We start from the raw sequence: 20,487 nt of genomic DNA, 5'->3' as shown, positions 1-20,487 counted from the left end.
GGTTGATGTTAAGAGTAAACCAAGCTATGGCCTTTGGGACTTGTACAGACCAAGTAGAAGAGTTACTTTGTTGTAATAGTGGCAATTACCTGAAAAGACCTGCCTGCTTCAATTGAAATAAATCTGTCATAAATCTGGTTTCTTGGGGTAGTGAAATGACCAGTTCAGTCTTGACTTGTTTTTACTTTATTTTTCTGAAGCCAGAAATCATTAATCATTTTGGTACCTGTGTCCATATGAGAAAATGAGATGAGTTTTCAGGCATCCAATAATCTGGCTTTAGGATTTTGTTTGACATTAGTTTGTGTCTTTACACATAACATTGAAAGTGAAATGTCATCACTCCATCTCTGCATGGTTCTCAAGGACAGGTGAGGTGCCACAGGAGTAGAATACATCAGTTGTCATGAAAGAATTGAATGTTTTCAAGTGATATTGAGAAATGCAAATTCTTACACAACCACAGAGTTATCCAGGATGTAAGAAATGAAGCAGGTATAGGTGAGCTGTTCTAAGGTATTTTTGCTTTGTGCAGTGCTGTGTCCTGGCACACTGAAGGCCAGCTGCCCTGGGATGCCTTCTGAGCCACCTGAGCAACTCCTTATCCATTTGTGAAGGACTAGCAGGGCTTGTTATTCTCATGCAGCATTTGCTATTGCACATTGACATGAGCTTGGTTTCTAAAAATGTACATGATAACACATATAAACTTGATTTTAGAAATCTTCACGTGAGCATCCCTGTGAGACATTGTAGAATGGTGATGCAAATCTGCTCAGGTAAGTAAAGATTTGTGAGGTCGGTCACTCCTCTTTCATAGTGATATTTGGCCTTTGTTAGTCAAAGGCTACTTGTTCAAAGTGTGATATGGAGAAAAGACTGCCAGGTCTTAATAATTTAGATGTTATTATTATCATTCAAAGTAGTTTATGTTTTCAAAACAAGCTGTAAGCTGTTGCACCTATCTTGTTCCTATTTTCAGGTATTTTTATGCCAAATCTGGTCACAAAGGAAAGCTCAGTTTGTTTTTCAAATGAGTGAAAATCACTGCTGATCCTACTGTATCCTTTGAAAGTAATTTCTACCACTGTAACAAGCCAGAATCAAAATGACTAATCAGTTATGAGCCAGTCCTCATTAACTCACACTAAATTATTTTCATTTGGCAGATAAAATAGTCACTTTTCCACCCTTAATTAGAATTTGGTCTAATAGGATTGACAAGTCAATCTGGGGGGGAAATGCCCTTCTTAATTGCTTTTAAAACAGAGTAGTTTTTTTAACAGCAGATTGAATTTGCTATTTATGTTATAGGAAAATTTTGCCTCATGAGCAAATGTATTCTTTTTGGTTTTAAAGCTTGCTGGGATTGCCCGTAGCAAAATAAGGTTAACTAGTGTTATCTTTAAACAACTGTGTTTATACAGCATTGCACTGTACTAAGACTGTAATCAGGATTTTAAAATTGAAGTGTTTGGAGAAAGTAGCCTTTCACTTTCTTCATTCACTTTTCAGAGTCTTAATCATATAAGATCACTTCAGGTGACTTTCAGTGAAGCAAAGAAGGGATATTCCTTAGCACCCATTTTCCCAACTTAGCAGATTTTTTTTTCAACTTAACAGCTTCAGGAGCACACTAAATCTCTTTTGAAAGCCATTCTCTGTACATTTTTTCTCCACTAACTTGGCCAAATATTATCAAATTACTATTTTCTTTCACATCCTTGAAAATCTTACTTCTAAAAACTTTGCCAAGTGAGGGTAATAGCTCCAGTAAAATTCTTCCTGCTTCCTTTGGCCCATGAATGGCCCCAAAACTTCTCATCTTGACAGAAGCAACATGCTCCCTTCTACATGAAGCCAAGGGGGAGATAGTACAGTGAATATAAGTTTTTGGAACAGTTTTTCATGAGGTTGCCCTGATGAGTAGCTTGCCACTGTTGTCTTAAGAAAAAATGCTGGAGCTGATCCCCTACTTTCTGGGACACTGATTATGAGCTACCTGCACTGACTTCAATTAAAGATACTAGTTAGGTTGATTTGTTTACATTAAGTTTCATTTCAGTCCTTTACTCTCTTATACTATTTTTGTAGCACAAATCAATAAAGCAGCAGTTGTTTCCCTGGAGATCCCACAAATAAGAAATATACTTTTTTTAAGGCTTCACCGGTTTTCTCTTTTCCAGTTTCTTTTTTTTTTTTTAATTACAGTTTGCCTCTTCTGTTTTGGCAAACAGTGTATAAAGGCAGTACAAGACCCAAAATGAATGCCCTTGTCACCTCCCTCCCCCTCCAAAATACTGGTCTTTTATTTAAAGGGACTTGTTTCCACCTTGAAGTCTTTCAGATTTTTTTGGTTATATGAAAATTTATATGAGATAAGGAATTCTTGATAAGAATTGAAAGATTTAAGAAAGATTTGGCTGCTTATGACAAGGTGGAGAGCTCCTATCTTCTTCCTAGAACAAGTTCAGTGAAATCAAGGATAGTTTATGTTTCTCTCTGTTACTCATCAATCCCAAAGTAGCCAAAGCTTTCTGATTCTCATTCAGAACAACATATGCAGTCCCCAAGTCCACTCCATCCTTGGCCTCTTTGCTGGCACTCCCAACAGTGCTATTGAAAGGAGTGGTGTGTTTTAATAATGCAAACACGTGCCCAGTAGCACCTTGGCTGAAACTGCTGGCTTGTTTCAGATAGAACATTAAACAGCTGTGTGGTCACAGTAAAGTTTAGTCACTACCAGCTGAGGTTGAAGGCAAATTTATGACCTTCAGGTGAGGGGGTTTGTACCATTACCTGTGCCTTGAACCATCTAGTCATTTAAATGTCTTCAGAAGGGACAAGTTTTGACAATTTAATTGAAAAGAGAAGAGGAAAGGATTTTACCAAAAAAACCCTACCTTTTTTTCCCTATTGATAATTACATGCATTTGGTACTGATTTTGTATTTGCATGAGAAATTTGAGAAAATCCAGATGACATCAATTATGTCTATGGGCTAGGCACATCCTCAAAGTTACATCACAGTGGTACTCAGAGGGAATGCATGTTATGCCATTGGATGCCTCCTTTGCAGCTCGGTCTTCACATACTTGAATGTCTCTCTCTGTTTAAAAATAAGAGTATATTGACATATTGTCTTTGTTTTGTATAGATCCTGAATCTGCAATTTCGTAACAGCTTTCCAGTCCCTATAGAGCATTTAACTTAGATTTGACAGAAACCATAGAATGGTTTTGTAATGGATATTATCTGTGCTCCTGGTCCCTGGAATGCCTTTTAGATGGGCTAATATCAGCAAAATTTTAGTGGGTAGTCAGGGAATTATATAGAAAACATGTAATTGGACTTCATGAGAAATTGTTGACTAATACCCTTCTGATGGTACCTTGGAATCATCTATGGCTGAGTAATCTCTGTAAAGTGATTTGCATCACAGCCGAGTTGGTGTCAAGGGTATACTTTGGACAGAAGGCACACTTTAGAAATTAGGATCTCCATTTTTTTTTCCATGTGAAAATACATTACATATGCTCCCTGTTTTTCTCAGGGACTATCACAGAGCCCTAAAACATTTACAGCTTTGCTTATGCTAGAAGGAGGGTATGAAAAGAGAGAAAATATGACAGTGGGGGCTGATGGCAGCATGAAGCTGCAGCCTTCCATGTGCTTTCAGTGCCTTGTTTATTGCTTTGTGCAGCACAGCCTAGATGAGGCTCATCAAGAGCCAACTCTAATTGAAGCTGTCCTATAAAAGTGCTGCTAGGAGCAGATGTGGCTGTACCAGGAATATTTTTTTTGATGCACTTACAAGTATTTTAAGACCTAAAGTATTTCTAGACAGAAACAAGATAGTTGGCACAGACTGAACATTTAAGCTTCATTGCAGACACATACCTCACTTTTCTCATTCTATAACTAGTCCTCAGTTTCTCCTGGGAATCTCATCAGTACTTGCCCCAATTAATGGTGTGTGCTTTAAAGGTTTTTAGTTGTACTTTTCCATCTTGACAGAAACCCCACCTTTTGGGATAGATTTTTATTGGAGATTGGAAGAAAAAAACCCTCTCACTTGTTAAGGATATCAGGGAATATCTGGGCACATTTTTAACTTGTATTTTCACAATGGGGCCTCGTTCCAGCTTTCCCAGGTGTACTTTTCCAAGTAGTACACCTGGGGAGAGGTAACTTGATGCCTATTGAAAATGTTAGTAGATTTAATAAATCTTTTCCTACCCACTTAACTCAAGCAATGGCAGCTGAGATGCTGCTCATCTCACCCAGGCTGGGAAGAAAGTACAGCAAAATTCATTGTGGACTGAGACGGAGTGGAAAAGGGTGGTAACTGTGTGTGGTGAAGAGCAGTTGCCATCCTGGGCAGCAAAGCCCAGGCATATGAGGCTTTCTGGCTGCAGCTTTATGGTAGTTTGCTGCAACCAGCCTGAGCTGTTCATGCTGTTCTTCAGTAATTCCCTCTCCTGTCACTGTCTTTCTGAAAAACCGTCCAGTGAATTAAAAGGGGGTGAGCCCATTTAAGTGAAATAACCTGTTATTGCATGTAATTTTGGATTTGTGAAACAGCTTTTTTGGGAGTCAGAAGCTCAAAGGAGAGGCATTTTCTGAAATTATCAGAAAGTTTGAGCAAATATGACAGCACTTGGAGAAGGTGGGTAGCTGGGTTTTATTTTAAAGTGTTCAAGTGTTGTCCTGCTAGTAGAAAAAAGGCTTAAAGAAACCTCCAAGCAAAGAAAGAGTCAAGGCTGGAAGGTGAAGAAATTTAACTTTTAACTGTGCAAGACAATGGCTGATTTGTTAGCATGATTCCTCCTAGGCCTTCAGTTGTGTGTTCTGATGCAGAACTTGTGTTGCCAGTGGATTCAGGACTGACAGACTTAATATTTCACCTTAGGAGAATAGGTATTATCATAGGCAAAAGTGTCACGTCTCATCGTGGGCAGGGTGCTCTCCTGGAGGACTAAAGGCTGTCAGCAGTGCCATACCCTGGCTGGTGTTGGGACAGCCAACTGGAGGCACAGGCTAGGGAGGCAGTAAGGAGATGCTGGATAAAACCAGGGAGGATATGATAGGAAGCAAGGAGCTCTTTTGTAGCCGAATTCTGAGCAAAGACTTCTTTGTCATAAGCGCTGTCAAACAGCCTCGTTGCCACGGCAACACTGGCTGGATAGCCCATTTGGGAAAATACTTGTAGGACCTAACACTCTATCATCTGTCATCCAATAATTCCATGTTCATAATAACTAGGAAATCAATGGCCATCCTCCGAGACAGTTTGCTGAAAGGGTGAGTTTGCTGAAAGGGTGAGTGCTCGCGGCCAGTGCGCGGCCCAGGCTGCTCTCAGCTCACCACAGCGCTTGAGCCCGCCGTGGAGCGCGGGGCTCGTGGGGACCTGCTCACACACTGAGGTTTGTCAGCTAATTAAACTGTGCTCTTGGCACCCATAAGAGGGAGAAGAAAATGGCAGATAAGGCAGTTCAAGTAGTGTGAGGAAACAAAGGTTTAGGTAGAATTAGCTTTTCATATTTTAAAATACCAAGAGAAACCATGTACTCCAGTTATCACATGGCCAGCATGAACAAATTCTGTAACTTTAAAGGCATTTTTTTCTTATCTTGGCTTTCTAATTAAACTGCTTATCATCATAAAGGCTTTGTTACCTTTATGTTACGTATTGAATATAAAGCAATCACAGAACAGTAATTAAAATTCTTAAACATGCATCCATTGACTTTACATACAATTAGTTTGCAGCAGTGTGCCATTCATTAATAACACAAGTTTTCAGAACTGAGACCTTGGTTGGCTTTGCAGGAAAAGATGTGTTTAGTAATTATTTTGGCAGTATTTATCTGTTTTGAAAAAAATGTGCTAATATGTATCTCTGGAAAGCAATTCTGTAAAAAAAAAATCTTAAATTGAAGCTCAGGGAGAGAGGGTAAGTCCTTGCTGATAGGAGTATTACAAACATGAATAAAAGGTAATTCTTATCACTCTATTAGCAGTATTTGAAGGATTCTCATTCTCATAATTCACAACAGGAGTTTCCTTTTCTTTTAAAAATTCTTTTGGAGCACAAAGATAAGTTGGCTCTTTTCCAGCTGACTGTTTCAGCACATCCGTGGTTCAATTAGCACACAGCATAGGGCAGATGCACGCAGGGCCACAGGCTGAAGCTTTCGGTAGTTTGTGCTGGGGAATGTGGTGAATAATCAGGTCAATTTTCATGGGTTTCTGTGAAAAACACATGCCTTTTGAAGGGAGATTTGTGGTTCATTTTGCAAATATAGTAGTAATTACATGAAGTGATACCTTAGGTATTAGCATGAGAAATGAGAAGGCACACTGTCCTTGTTTTGCACCCAGAGGTTGAACTGTAAGTACTCAGGGTGGTGACTTCAAACTCTCAGTTATTTGATGCCCTACTATGATTTCTTGAGGTAAGCACTTGCTCTCAGCTTTTGAGAGCTTGTTTGATTACAGCACATTCAGTTACAGGCTCAGTGTGTGTTCTACATGAAAACATTTTCAGTTGTTCAAGTCATCAGAAATACTTGCGGGTCCTAATTTCTGGCTCTCAGTTGCTAGTAAAATCATCCACTTGCTGTTTAAGTTTAGATTGTATTCCAGTAATATGTCAGGTTTGGGAACAAATTTCCTGGAATAGATCTATTTGAGGCCTGTTTCTTTGATGTTCTCCAACGTACTGAGTTCAGAGAAGACAGAGGTTCAGGAGGTTGCTGTTCACTATCTGTTGAGAAACTCAGAACTCAGTTTTAGCAGAGAAGGAGTCAAGATTTCATAGTAAGGGACCTGATGAAGAAGGAATCCTTGACAGAAATAAATATTCTGTGGCAGAAATAAATATGCCACAAGAGGTTTGGCATAGGAAAAAACCAGAACGTTTATGCCCAAGTTAAAGATCTTCATAAAGAGCGGAAGAGAGTTGAAAGGGGAAGAATGTTACGTTATTTTTTTAAAAATTAAGTAAAGATGAGTTACAAAAAAAAAGTTAGGAAAGACAAGGTAAGGGCTATGGAAGCCAGGACAGTGATAGGAAAGAATGACAGATAAGCTTTTAATATCTGGGTCTCTGGTGGTGAAGGTGAGCACCTTGAATAGGAAGTGATTAAAAATATGTTATCTCAGCAAAACTACTCAAAATTGAAATATTCAATCAACAGCTGGCAGGATTGACAATAGCCAAGCTGTGCTGTAGTTCAACCTTCCTTTGACTTCATATGGCAAAACAATCGTGTCTATATGGAGAAGGCACTAAAGGAGTCAGCAATAGACCCACCATTGAATAGAACTGAGAAACTGTTGTTGAGAAAACTGCATCCAGATAACAAGCTAAAAAAGAGTAAGAGCAGATGGCTGGAGAGGAAACCAGTAGGTGCTTGAAGTGGTAGAACTTTTTACACCAGGTTCACATAGGAATCCTTCTAGATGTTGTCTTTGTATAAGAAGTAATCTTCTCCCCTATGTGACATGACAAAGCCTTATTTCTTTGTGAGCGTGTCTGCTGGATACCTCCAGTGTGGCACTGCCAGGGCAATGCTCCCACAGCCTCAGTGATTGCCTCCCTTCCCACCTCGGCACTTGACAAGGGAAAGGCTGGCTCGTGTCGGCAAATGAATGTGTTCTGCTGTGTCCTAGTTGGCAACTTTTATTCAGATTATTAAAGAAATGTAGGGAAGCATCAAGAAAATTCATTTATTTGCCTTTCTGAAAGGAATTGGCAGCTTCCATGACTTCCTCTGGGGATTCTCATATTTACTTTGTTTAGACTTGAAGGAGAGTTTTAGAGATATAGATGCATATAATATTTATTGGTTAGGTCTTGTGCTTTCCCCCAGCATTTGTCAGTAACTGCTATTTTCTGTCACCCTCTGGAAGATGGAAAGGAAAAGAATTTCAAGAGTGCCAAGGGAACACGAACTGTGACTGCCTCTTCCATACTTAATGTGAGTGGATAAATACACAACATTAGTTTCCAGTGCCGGCACTCACTTCAGCTGTGCAAGTCCTCCTTCCATTCCTCCTTCCCCTCCTCTCCTAATAGAAGAGGAAGGCCAGGAGGAAGTTGTAACATGACATTCCCTGTGTGTTGCAAAGGATAAATATTGCATCCCCTGGTGCTGCTTTGATGAATCTGTGTTTAGTCAGAGGTTAGATCAGTAAAGCTTGCAGTGGAGAGTGTGAAATAGCATTGATCAGACTGACTTCTGAAGCAGGGTGAAAGACAAAGAGAATCAATTAAACCTGTGGCCCTGGCATCCTGGTTTATTTTGCTGTGCACTGGGAAAACAGGTGTGTGGCTGTTACTTGTTGTAATATCCAAGCTGGCACAGTCATGGGGAGCAGCCCTAGGGGCACGTGTAGCTGAGCCCAGGCTACTCCAAAGGTTTTGGCTGCCTCTCCTCTCCTCTCCTCGGTTATTTTAGAGTTCAGCTCTTGGGAAGGGCACAGAAGGAATAATGGTGGGGAAGTTCTGAAGCCAAGGGTAAAGGGAATTAAAGTAGAGAAGAGCTGGGAAGGAGCAGGATGTGATGAATAAAAGCAGTGCACAGCAGTAGGGACCTGTTTGGAGTCATGGATGGGTGAATTGGGAGATAAATGCAGAGCTGTGGCAAAGCATGGAATTTATGCAGGGTGTAGGAAAAAGGAAATACAAAGCAGATTATGCAAAATTAAAATCTCACCATACAGTAAAGGAAGGAAGAAAAGAAAAAAAATGTGGTAAAACTGCATAGGTTTGTGTTGCTGGCTGGAAGCTGATATGAATTTTATATGTGTTCATTGCAGCCTATTCTAAGAGCTGCATTTTTCGTTCAAGGTCGGATTTAATATCGTACTGGTTTTGTTTCTTTGCAACGTATATAAAAATCTCAAAATGGTTTTGTTATCCCAAATGGCTCATTGGATGCCATCCTCTGGTGTGTGTGCCATCACCTGCCTGGTGCCGGGCAGCTCCCTCACTATGGGGTTTCTTGGTACTTTTTACACTGGTGCAAAGTTTTGAAAATCATTTGTCATATTTCAATGTTATGCATTGCTAGATTTCTTCATTATTCACACATTATAAAATGGTGATAGCTTTACCTGATTTTATGAGATACTTTGATACCTCTGTATGAAAAATTCTGTGTTAAACTTGACTTCTGTTGTTATGTAAGTAGTTAACTCCCAGGGGTTTTTTGGTATGAGTTAAATTTAATTATTTTTAAATTATCTCTTTTACTTGCATAGAATTGTTTGCTCTTCGTCTTGTACCTGAAGGAATAAAAAGTATTTTCAAACAGAAAATAGATCTTTATATAAAATCTTCACCTACAGTACAGAGAGGGTTTAAACAAACCAGCTGAGGATAGCAGTTTTTCAAGATCCTTGCTCCTCATTCTTATTTTATCACTTAACTTGCCATTAGGATAGCACATGTTCAGAAAAGCACCTAAATGATTTATTTTTTCAGTTGAATTGTAACCTTTTGCAAAATGCTTATACAATGAACTACAGTAGGCAGTAGAAAGATGACACAATTGCCTTCTGCAGTCCCTCCTAGACATACAGAAACTTGAGCATTTCCCATGGTGATTTTGATCTGGTCATAGCTGGGTCTGCTGGCGATCAATATATGGATGTCATAACTTAAATGAAAAAAGACAATCTGTAATCAGAGAAATTAACAGCTAAATAATAGTTTTTGATTATTTGACGCATCCTCTGAGGTCAGTGAGAACACACTTGTTTATGAGTTTTGTTGAGAAAGCTGGGAGAAGCGAATCTAGTTTGAATTTCTGGTGGATTTCTGGGAGAAGTAAGCAGTGAAGCTGTCAGCTGGCTTATTGCAAAAGATTTGTAATTTTTGCAGCAAGGGTGAGCCTGTCCTGATGTAGGTTCTGAACACCTTGTGTCAGGAATGTCTCTCCAGTGTTTTGGTCTTTGTGCAGGAGAGCTCTTGGTGCATTGTCATGTCTTGTAAACAGAAAGAGATTTTACTCAATTCTCACTGTGGTTTACTCCATTTCTTTAAATGTATCCCTAATTTTCTGCTTTAGGAGTTCCAAACACAGTTTTGGACGAGAAGTATGCTGAAATCACAGTAGTTTGGAATCACAGAGTTTTTTCCTACAATTTTAATTTCAACCAAAAGTGGGAATGTTTCTGAAAAAACCTCAGCTCTTACATGGCAGCCCATTTCTGAGGAACATATAACATCCAAAATTTTCGGTAGCTAAAATATTTGCATTTCCATTCAGATCTGTAGCTTGAGACAAGACTCTTGTTTTCCCTGAGCTGACAATGTTGTTGCTCACTGCATGAGTTTCCTAATTTGTTTGATCATCACTATCTGGTCCCTAAAGCATTTCAATAAATCCCCAACACATCTGCTGAAGGGGCAAATAACAACCTTAGGGCTTCTGGCTAGTCACCCCAGTGACAGGGTGAGGTCACTCTTAAAGGTAGTAACTTTTGAAGGAGACCACAGTGGGACAGAGAAATATGTTCTGTTATATGCAGATAATGCTTAACTAGAGAAAATTTTTATCTTTTACTAGAAGCCATTGGCTCAGAAAACTTGTGATTCAGGTGCTGGGGAAGGAAAGACATTGCTTGCTGTAACAACCTTAACATCACCTTACAGTATGTGTGTCAGTTTTGCTAGGGCTAATTTATCATGTAAAGTGTATGCTATGTATGTCACATTTTACTGTCTGTTCATTTGTTTTGATAATCAAGATCTTGACAGATTTGTCCCACATGGTAGGATTTATAGTAAGGATTTTCTTATCACTGAATTAAGTTGATACATATAATCCTAGTGTCCTGCACGAGAACTGAATAAAAATGAAACATATTCAGACTAGATGCAAAGGTCTTGCAGAAAAAGCACACACCCTTTCCCAATCAGTTATTCTCCTCCATTTTTTCCCTTTTTTTTCTTTATTTTCCTGTGATTTGTTTCACATCTTTGTAGGAGGAATCATAGAGAAGAGAATAGACACTGACTTTGAGAAGGTTAAATATTTCATCTTCTTTTAAAAGACCATTCTGTTTTATAAGATGACAAGTTTATTTCTGTAAAAAACACAAGTGAGTTTTGTAAATGCACTGCTTTTAGCTCCAGTGAGGAAGGGTGCTTAGCAGCTCTTCTTCAGAGCACAGTGATGGTTTTTATCTGCTGCAGGCTTGGCAAAATGAATGAGACCATTGCTTCTACAATTCTGGCTTCCCATCCAGAGGTTTCTTTTAAGTGATCTTGATGTTTATATTGTTTCATATCTTTCATGCTAAATACAAATTAGTTGCTTCATTGTAATTTGCACAATTCTTTGTAATGCGATTGAATTATCTTCCTCCAATTTATATTGTCCTTTGGCTATTTTAGGAAGCTATGTTCAAGTTTTAATGCCCCTGTCCAGAGGGCTCAGATGATCCAGGAGTCCTGGCAAGCTGCTGGAAGTAAGGCTGAAGCCCAGCACAGGGGTGGCAGCAGCTGAGCAGGGGCTGGGTGGCAGTGGTGTTCCTGTGGCCAGGCAGAAAGGGCTGGGTGGGCACCCACCCCTGCAAACCACTGATGTGTGACAAATCTCCTCTCTGAAGCTGACAAGATCTTCATTTTGGCTTTTTATTCCAGGAAAAAGGAGAGGGGTTCAGACTAAGGATCTGAAATTTCTTTCAGAGATAAAGCAGGATTTGCTATGCTAATTTCTTTTCCACAGGACATTAAAATAGAAGAACAAGAGGCGTCGTTAATCGGATTTCATTTATCTCCATCCATGTAGGTCTGCAGGAGTTTGGTTTTTTTTTTCTACATTTTTCTCCTAACTCCTTATACCTGAGTTCAGACCTGACATTTCTACTTCTTGATGGGTGAGAGTTGCAGGGATCTGGGGTTTGGCAGGGCACACTGGCAAGGCTGAGCACTGGTGTTCTGTGAGAGCTCAGGGCACCCTGACACAGGTGGGGTGGCTGGCATGGGCTGGGACTAGGCTTGTGACTAGGCAGCCTGCCAAATCAGCATCCAGCAGAAAGACCCCTGCACCTCCCTGACAGCTGCCACAGTAACCAAACACCAGCAATTTTCAGGGAAAGACACATCTAATAACATTAATTTTCTTCTGGAGCAGACGGTAAGGTAACTAAAGCCAGGTTTATTGGGCTTTGCTGGGATATTTACCTAATGGTCTTGTAGAACGCAGGTGCACTGGCTGTGATTTTAAACTTCAGAAAGCCCAAAGAGTGTACAAAGTAAACCTTTGATGCTGTGGGGTTTTCAAGAAGAGGAAGCTGCATTCGTTTCTAATCATTACAAAGCATTTGCTGACAACAACAGAATTAATGGTGCTTTTATGGTGGTCAGTTAGTGACTGTCAACAAACAGAGCTGACTAGTTTACATTGCTATTTTAAATCAATCTTGCCAGTCTAAACCAAACTCAGCTAGTCTGACTAGCTGACAGACATGGGAGTAGTGTGGGTAGTTGCTCCTGCAGCATTGTGTGGTGTACTCCTGCATCCATCGTTCTATCAAGTGTGTGTTGGAAGCCAGGTTTGAGATTCAGTCACAGTCACCACTAATACTGTCTTTAGGGTGATGAAGACATGATTAGTTACACACAAACATCCAACTCCCCTCTGTCTAACTAGTTCTTTAAGACATAGTTCATATCTATGTTAGAAATTATTTTTTTTCAGTAGTAATTTTAACTTCTGACACTTATATTACAACATCTTTATACTTTGGTGGAGGAGAAAAGCAGCTGTTTTTACGGTCTAATTCAATACACTTTGCCTTTTCAGCTTTGATACCATGAAAATCCATTCAGGGCCATGAAAACTTCCCTAATCCTGGTGTATTTTTCTAGGGCACAGTAGGCCATTTATATGGGGTAAGACAGAATTATCTATTTTATTGCTGTATCCCTCGACAGCTTTTCCAGATTGCCACTTGTATGAGCTTTGAACGTGAGCAGTGGCGTGTCCATATTGGTAAATGTCTCTGCACTGGTTGTGCCATATTCATGACAAATTGTTTTTCTCAGCATCTTCACTTTTGAAATATTTGGGTCTACTACTCTTGTAGATTTATTGAACTAATGGCACTTACACTCAAAGGGCCTTTTATGTCATGAGTAATTTTTCATTTTATACTTCTATACTGATTTGCTGTATAAAACATAAAACTTTTAATTGAGAAACAACACAAGACATGTTAATTAATTTGAGTGCTGGTGACTGCAAGGGTGGCCTCAGCAGAGCTTGGGTGGGTGTAACACCCCTCCATAACACATTCTTTGAAAAGCTCTGTAAAGTCTTAAAAAGCTTATTGAATTGGTGCCCTTGCAAGGCTGGTGTTAGTGATTTTATAAGGATGTAAAAAGGAAGAGCTTTTCTAATGATCCAGGTATCAGAGGAAAGAACAGAGCCAAGGAGTTCCTCACCACTGCTCTTGTCCTCTGAACCAGTCCCTGCAGCTTCAGCCCTTGAATTAATTTTGTACTGTGAGTTCAGTTTCTCATTGAGGCTTTTCATTGATATTTGCCGTTGTTTGATCTGGGCCTGAACTTGGTATATCTCAGTTCCAAATGGTCTTTATTTCCCACACAGGTATAAAAAAGCTCAGATATAATCTTGAACTGTTGAGGAAAATCTTTTTTTTTTTTAATTTTGAAACAGATGCAACTTGAAAAGCTTTGAAACTGATCAGGACAACAATAAAATGTACTTTTATAGATGTGTTTGAAGTTCAAAGTGATGTGATCCTTAATGCTGTTAGACTCTTACGTTGTATTAGCAGCTAACATTAGCCAAGGAACTTCCAGTTAAAGAGATATTCTAGCTTTTTGTGTAAGAACTGGTAAATTTGGAGCTTTAGAATTAAAATAGTAAAGGATCCTGTTGCCAATATTAGATTTTCAAAGAGAAAAATAATAAACACAGGGGAGCTATCAGCAAGGGGATGCATGTAGAGAAATCTCAGAGCTGTTCCATCTCTTATAGCTCCCAGGAGTTGGTGAATTATGAGCTTCCTAGGCAGGTAGATGACTAGTGAACAGTTACCTGTTGTAAGGTTGTCTAATACCTTTGTGAACCCTTTTCTGCGTTTTACTTCCTTGAAGATAATGCATTCCACTGTCAAATTTCTTGGAAAAAAAAAATCCAGACTTTCTTTTGCTGTTTTAAATGTATCATATTATTTCATTGTGAAATGTGAGAAGCAATGTGATCTGTATCAGGAGAATACATACAAAGATGGAAGATGCAGAGAAAGTGAACTATTATCTGTATTTCTCATTTATGCTTCATAGCTCTTCTGTTTTCTTTAAATGATTTAGAGATGGAAAGACCAGGACTGCTGGCTATATGTATAAAATATGGATATTTCTGGTGTTTGTGCAGTTTCAATAGCTCCTGTTCCGTTGTTAGTCTTTTCCTCAGGCAATTGGAGGAAACTATCCACAACTCCAAACCTATTTTCTGAGTAGATATAATTACTTTAGAGACCATGACTGAATATTTTAGCAGTGTTCTCTAAGTGCTTTATTTAATGTATATTGACATGGGACTTCACATCTAAATTTATCTATAATCAGAGCATTTTCCCCAGAACTTTGTTCATACACTTTAGGTTTGGCTATCCTGATTAATCCTTGTTTCCTTTAAATCACTTCAATCGCTTATTTATGAGTAATTCTACTTCATGTACTCCATAGCATTAAAACTCTCCAGTGCAGTTGAGAGCCATCAGCCTGGTTTCATATGATCATATGGTTCAAAAACATGAAGTTGTGTGAGATGGTTTCCTTATAACTAACTGATGAGATAGAGAAAGTCAAGAGAAAGTCAAGGTCCTTCTAGAAGATGTTAACCAAGTCCTGACACCAACCTTTATGTATTGCTGAGGCCTTAAAGTTCAGTATTAGGCATAATTTGGTTTTCTGCTACAGTTCCCTAATTATTATGACACCAGTTTAAGGGTGATAAGGAAGCCACTCAGAGTAAAAACCATGGGGAAAAAATATCCTGGATGATTCTTTGAGAAAGAAAAGAGACAAAAGATTTCTGAGCAGTCTGAAGTAGACATGGTAAAGGAGTTGTGCGTTTCCCAAAGAAAGCTAGCCAGCTCATTTGCATTGTATTGATAGATAAATGGGTTAAAACAGAGGGGTTGTTTTCTTTTTTTCCTGTATAGAACAAAAAGAACAAGTAGAACTTGTATTGTAAGCAGTCGTGGCAGAGAGGATTCCTCATGTGCTTGCTTTCCATTTCCCCTCAGACAGGTATTTGCATTTTTGACAAGGAATCCCATAAATCCCATAGGATCCCATAGTTCCCGTGTCAATTTAATCATGGATGGGAAAAACAATCAATAGATATCAATAGACTGGGCTTGTGTAATATGATGTTATGGGTGCTCCCTGCCTTCCAGGGAGGAAGGCAGGGACTGAGGCAATGGAAAATTCCACTTATGGAGTCCATTTGATTTACAGTCAGGCAGACCTAAATAGTCTTCAGAGAAATTACAGTCCTCCTGGGAAATACAGAACATAGGAATTCCATGTCCTCCCTCTTCTCTTGCCACCTTAATTTTGCTGTGACTTTGACCTGTGCATGAAATCTTGGTAGCTGTGGTAAAGGGCATGAGATTAAACAAATGTCTTTCCTAACTTAATGTTCCAGAGAATATTGCATTTTGTCGTAGATACAAATTCTTAGTTTCTATGTTCAAGCTTTTTCAAGTATGGTCTGATGACTGTAGAAAATGTACAGCATTTTTACTTTGAGTAAGACTTTCATGTACCTCGTAGGGATTGTGGTACGATTTTCTAGTTTATTGTATTTGCAAAAATCCGTTCTATTGAAGCCTAAGCCCATTTCAATGACTTTGTGCTTCCATAGTTTGCACCTTCATTTATCCTACTGGTTCATATATACATTATGTTATTTTAGAGTTCAAGATGGCTAGCATATATGCAAATTCTGAGCCTTTGGGTTATATTTACTCAAGGTTTTTAAGTTTTCCCCTGCAATCATAGGTCTGGAAGTTTCTTTGTTTTTCTAATATGCCAACTGACTAAATATCCCAACAGACTAAAAGATCTACCCAGACTGAGGTTAAACTTTATGAGTTCAGGCCTTTGTTCAGAACAGTGGGGATATGCAAAAGTTTTCTCCAGTTCCATTTTTCTTATGATACTTCTGTTTTACAGCTATGCAGCCCTTAGACTATAAATTGCATTGCCATCTGTTCTGTGAGCCAGATTTCTGGGAATTCCTCAAAATTTATGTAGTAAATGCTGTGGGGCTGGTACATCAGGAGGACAGTGAGAATTCAAGGGCTTGCAAAGAAAACTTGGAATTCCACATATACTTCACTAGGTTTCACCACTGACTTTGGACCAACAGCTTCATTATGCTTTCTTAAAATGAATATTATAGTTTATTATGTGTCTTTCAGTGTGTGATAAAGAAGATATAAAGGAGTGAGTGGCCTTTAATTTGCAGTCATTGTCTTTAATTTTTTGCAATGATAAATATTCAAGCATGGGTGCTCATAATTAGACATTGCTGTACCTCAATGAGGTAACTTTATACCAAATATAAGTCATCTCCTAGATACTTAAAATTAATTAGGGGACCTAAACAAAGGCATGTTGTTTGAAAATGTTAACAATTTTTGTTGTAACTCTCTTAAAATTAAACTGGTTTGACTGTAAATTATGATTTTAGTTTTTATGGAAAGATTTAATGGTAGGAAATGATCATAGAGAACTCCAAAATTAAGAAAAGCATTGAATTATTGAAATATCTATGAATTACATATAAAATAAGAGTGACCTGATTATGTTTTTGTACCTTTTTGATCTCTTTAGCTACAAAATGTCGGAGGGCACTAACAATGAAGAAGAGGGAAAGAAACTGTTTTCTTACCAATATTAAATTCTTGACATAACTTGACCAAAGTACATCACATAATTCTTTTTATAGTTCTAGCAAGTTTTGCCTTGAATATTGTTATACACTGCACAAAGTTTTGTATTTTGACCACATATATGATCAAAGTTGCATATTTTGATGAAGCTCAGGAACCTAGACATACACCTTTCCTTCTCTAATAAATCTATTCAGTCCTTCAGACTGTGCCCATTAGTGGTTGCAGAAGCAGAAGACAGAGCCTTTTTACTCTGTATGAGCAGAGGGCAGGCACTTGATAAATTAATGGCCAAGCTTATGTTGTCTCCAGAGAAGTAGACAAAAGAATCAGAGAAAGAACAAATAGACACTGTAAGGGGAAACTGCTGAAAGCTTAGCTGTGGCTTTCTATTGCTTATTTTGTCTATTGGTTTTTGTTGTTGTTTCTTGTATATAACTGGAATCCTGTAATAATGTGCCCTTTTTCCCCTGATATTTTAAGAACTAATTTTAAGAAACTATCAAAAATATACCAAGGTAAATAATGTTTCCTTTCAAGAATGTAGTTTAGCTTTCAAACTGTGTATGTGTCAGAGAAGGAAGTTGTGTCAGTGGAAGAAGAGAACGCTTTCGTCAAAAGATGGCATGGGTGTCCTTGCATGACTGTTGTCTTGTTCATTGATCTGACTTTCTTAAGTTCAAAATTTACACATCTGAGAATCTTTCTGCACCTTACAATACAGAAACCTTCAAAGATTGAGTTGATGTTTGCTGCATGGGTTTAAACCTCTCAGCGTGAACAGCATTTCATGTGAGTGTGGAGGAGTAGAACAGAGGCTGATTCTTTCGAACAATGATGAACCGGCCTCCACGGTTCATCTTTGAAATCCTTGGGCTTTGGAGGAATTTCATAACCAAACCTGCCTGCTCAGGTTCTTCCACCAAATGAAAATTAATCTTACTGTTCTGTTTCAGAACACTGCTGGAAGCTGGTATGTGAAGAGCTTGCTCTGTTAATGGTCATTATTAGATTCTTCCTGACTCTGCACATTTATTAAAGGAGATGAAATTTAATTAAGATTTAGTCTCAACCTATTTATAATTTACCTAGAGGTTCTAGCAAACTTTACTACTATGCAGAGTTTGCAGCAATGGCCCAGTTTTTCCTGTATGTTTCTCTGCTTGGCTCTCATCCTGTCTATTAGGTAAAATTAGGGCCCAGAAAATCGGATTATTACATCCCAAGGGGCTGAACTGATAAGCAGCACATGATTGTTGATCTGCTTGCTACCCGTTGTTGCTGGTGTTTGAGGTGTTGCTAGATGCAAAGCCAATTTCTTATCAATTACTGGTCATTAGAATAATTTACTGTTATTGATTTTAAATATTTGACAAAGCACTTTTAGGGAACTGCACCCAAAAAAATAGTAGTTGTACATAATTTCTTAGTAAATAAAACTCTTTAGGGCACAGTGTTAATCTTAACTAACTAGTTTCATTGGTTTTAAAGTAATTATTTCTGCTTTGGATTCCACCTGCTATCCTCTCCAGATTAAAGATGTTTTTAAATAAGCACTTGATATAGTTCTTAATGAGCAAAGTTGCTGAGAAAGTAAAGATAAAAAAGGAGCAACTTTTGCTTTTTATATCCTGTTTTGTTATGGCTTGGGCTTTTTATCTTGCAAACCTACCATTGGATTATGTGATGTACAATACAGGAATTAATGTCAGCCTTGAATTAAGTGTTATTTCCATTGGCCTTAATATTTAAGCTGTGGGTTTAGTTTAATTTTAAATTTTCCTTTATATACACATTAAGAATTGTGGCACTATTAAAATCTAATTTACAAATGGTAAAATTGTATATAATGATATGTTAAAATAATAGCTTTGGTACCTGGGAGTCTGAGAGGGTGTATCTGTTGAGTTTCTGAGAAATTTGGCCTATAGTTACAATTAATCTGTTATACATGCAAGAAAGAGACTTGAATGTGAGATTATTTAATAAACAGTAAAATGTGTGTCTATACGTAAAAAGAACCAGGTCAGGCATACCTGCATTTCCACATATCCTACATATGCATGATGAATTGCTATGGAATTATGCCTTTTATGAGTACAGCGGAATTTTGGCTAAATTTGGCCATGTCAGAGTTGGAGCTATCAGTAAAGCCATCTGGGTTCATTTTCTCTCCTGCCTTCTTTAGTTTAAATTTTTAGCAACGTCAGCTCAGGTTTCACAAGCACTCTCCTAAAATGCTTACAAATATTTTAAATGTATTCTGTGATCCCTGTTGCACAAGGTGGAGACCTAACATAAGACTTGTGCTTTTTCCACCTCCATTAATGAATTAGTCTCACAATTACTGTAAAAATTGAGATGAGTGTGGGTGAAATGCATGCAGCTTAGTCTCTCTAACCTTAATAAACAGAGTTGGTATTGACACAAGTGAATTTTGTTTAACCACAGTACATTTGCTTCTTAATTAGTGAATATTCATCTGTCATCAGCAGCAGCTATGACACCCCTCCCTGCTAACACGTTCTGTCATAAATAATCAATGAGACGCTATTAATATTCATGAGTGGGAATCTGTGTAGTCATGTGCACTGATGCAGAGACAGGGGGAGTGTTGCCATGAACTGAGTCGAAACTCTGTGTGTGTATACGTGAGTGTAAGATAGTTAGGGAAAGGGAAGAAGAGCATGCTGCCTCGCACTGCCCTGCCTTGTGCTTCCAGCTAACAGTGCCTGTGTGTCGGGGCTCGAGTGACTGATGAAAAACAGTAGACAAGTCTGGAGGGTGATTCCCCGTCAGTGCATTTGCCTTTCAGTGCTGGGGAAATTAGAGGCTTTGCTCTTGTGCTGCTTATTAGGATGGGCTGCAATCTGTGCACTTTTCAGAAGAGAGAGGAACACTACAAACTGCTCTATGAAGTTTCACAGGTGAGTGCAGAGGATATTGCCAGCAATCTCCAGAGTAAAAATGTGTGTGCTTTACAGACAGTAAGTAGAGATGCTTTTGTTTTGCTTTGCCTTTTTTCTGTCCTTTGCAAAATTGCTTGTGAAATTGTTTGGGGGGAGATTAGTAATTATTAGTATTTTGGGTGCCTGTTGTTTTCTGCTCGTATGCCACTCCCCCTTCAGATGACTTCCTGTGGGATTCTTTTAACATTTTTGTGCATCTTCTGCCAAGATGTCAGTCTTATAGCAGCACTCTCATTGAACCGTGTCGGTGATGTTTTAAGGGAGCCCTTGGCTTGGGTAATAAGACTGATTTCAGATAAATCGCTCTGCTGCCTCTGAAAGCCTTAGGTCTGTGATCTCAGGTATTTTTAAGTTAAGGAACAAAGTTTTTATGGTATGTCTATGCTGGCTGAGAAGTGTGTTAAATTTTCAGGTTAATTAATTAAAATTGGAATAATTCTGAAATGTGTTGTCACCTTTAAACAGGTATTGAGTACAACAGGGTTCCATGGGTAAGGTGTGCTGCTTGTTCATTCATTGTTTGTGTGTTATTTCTGTATTCTACTAGACAAAGATCATAATC

General features: G+C 38.6%; 1 protein-coding gene across 2 annotated transcripts in view; it reads left to right on the top strand.

Annotated features, from left to right (window-relative positions):
- The window catches only part of PDZRN4 (PDZ domain containing ring finger 4), a 230,550-nt gene that overhangs the window by 113,401 nt on the left and 96,662 nt on the right, over positions 1-20,487 (top strand). Inside the window, exon 1 of one of the 2 annotated variants that reach the window (XM_077178900.1) lies at positions 19,557-19,883. The exons of the other annotated variant lie outside the window; for it this stretch is intronic. Within the exon in view, the coding sequence (XP_077035015.1) occupies positions 19,815-19,883 (69 nt within the window). The 5' untranslated portion in view covers positions 19,557-19,814. Of the gene's footprint in view, positions 1-19,556; positions 19,884-20,487 lie in introns of those variants that run through there. 2 annotated transcript variants of the gene reach the window in all.

Source organism: Agelaius phoeniceus, chromosome 5 (genome assembly GCF_051311805.1).
Source record: "Agelaius phoeniceus isolate bAgePho1 chromosome 5, bAgePho1.hap1, whole genome shotgun sequence".
In the NCBI taxonomy this organism is placed as follows: domain Eukaryota; kingdom Metazoa; phylum Chordata; class Aves; order Passeriformes; family Icteridae; genus Agelaius; species Agelaius phoeniceus.
Note: the sequence above shows the minus strand (reverse complement) of the source record. Positions and strands in the feature narration are given on the sequence as shown.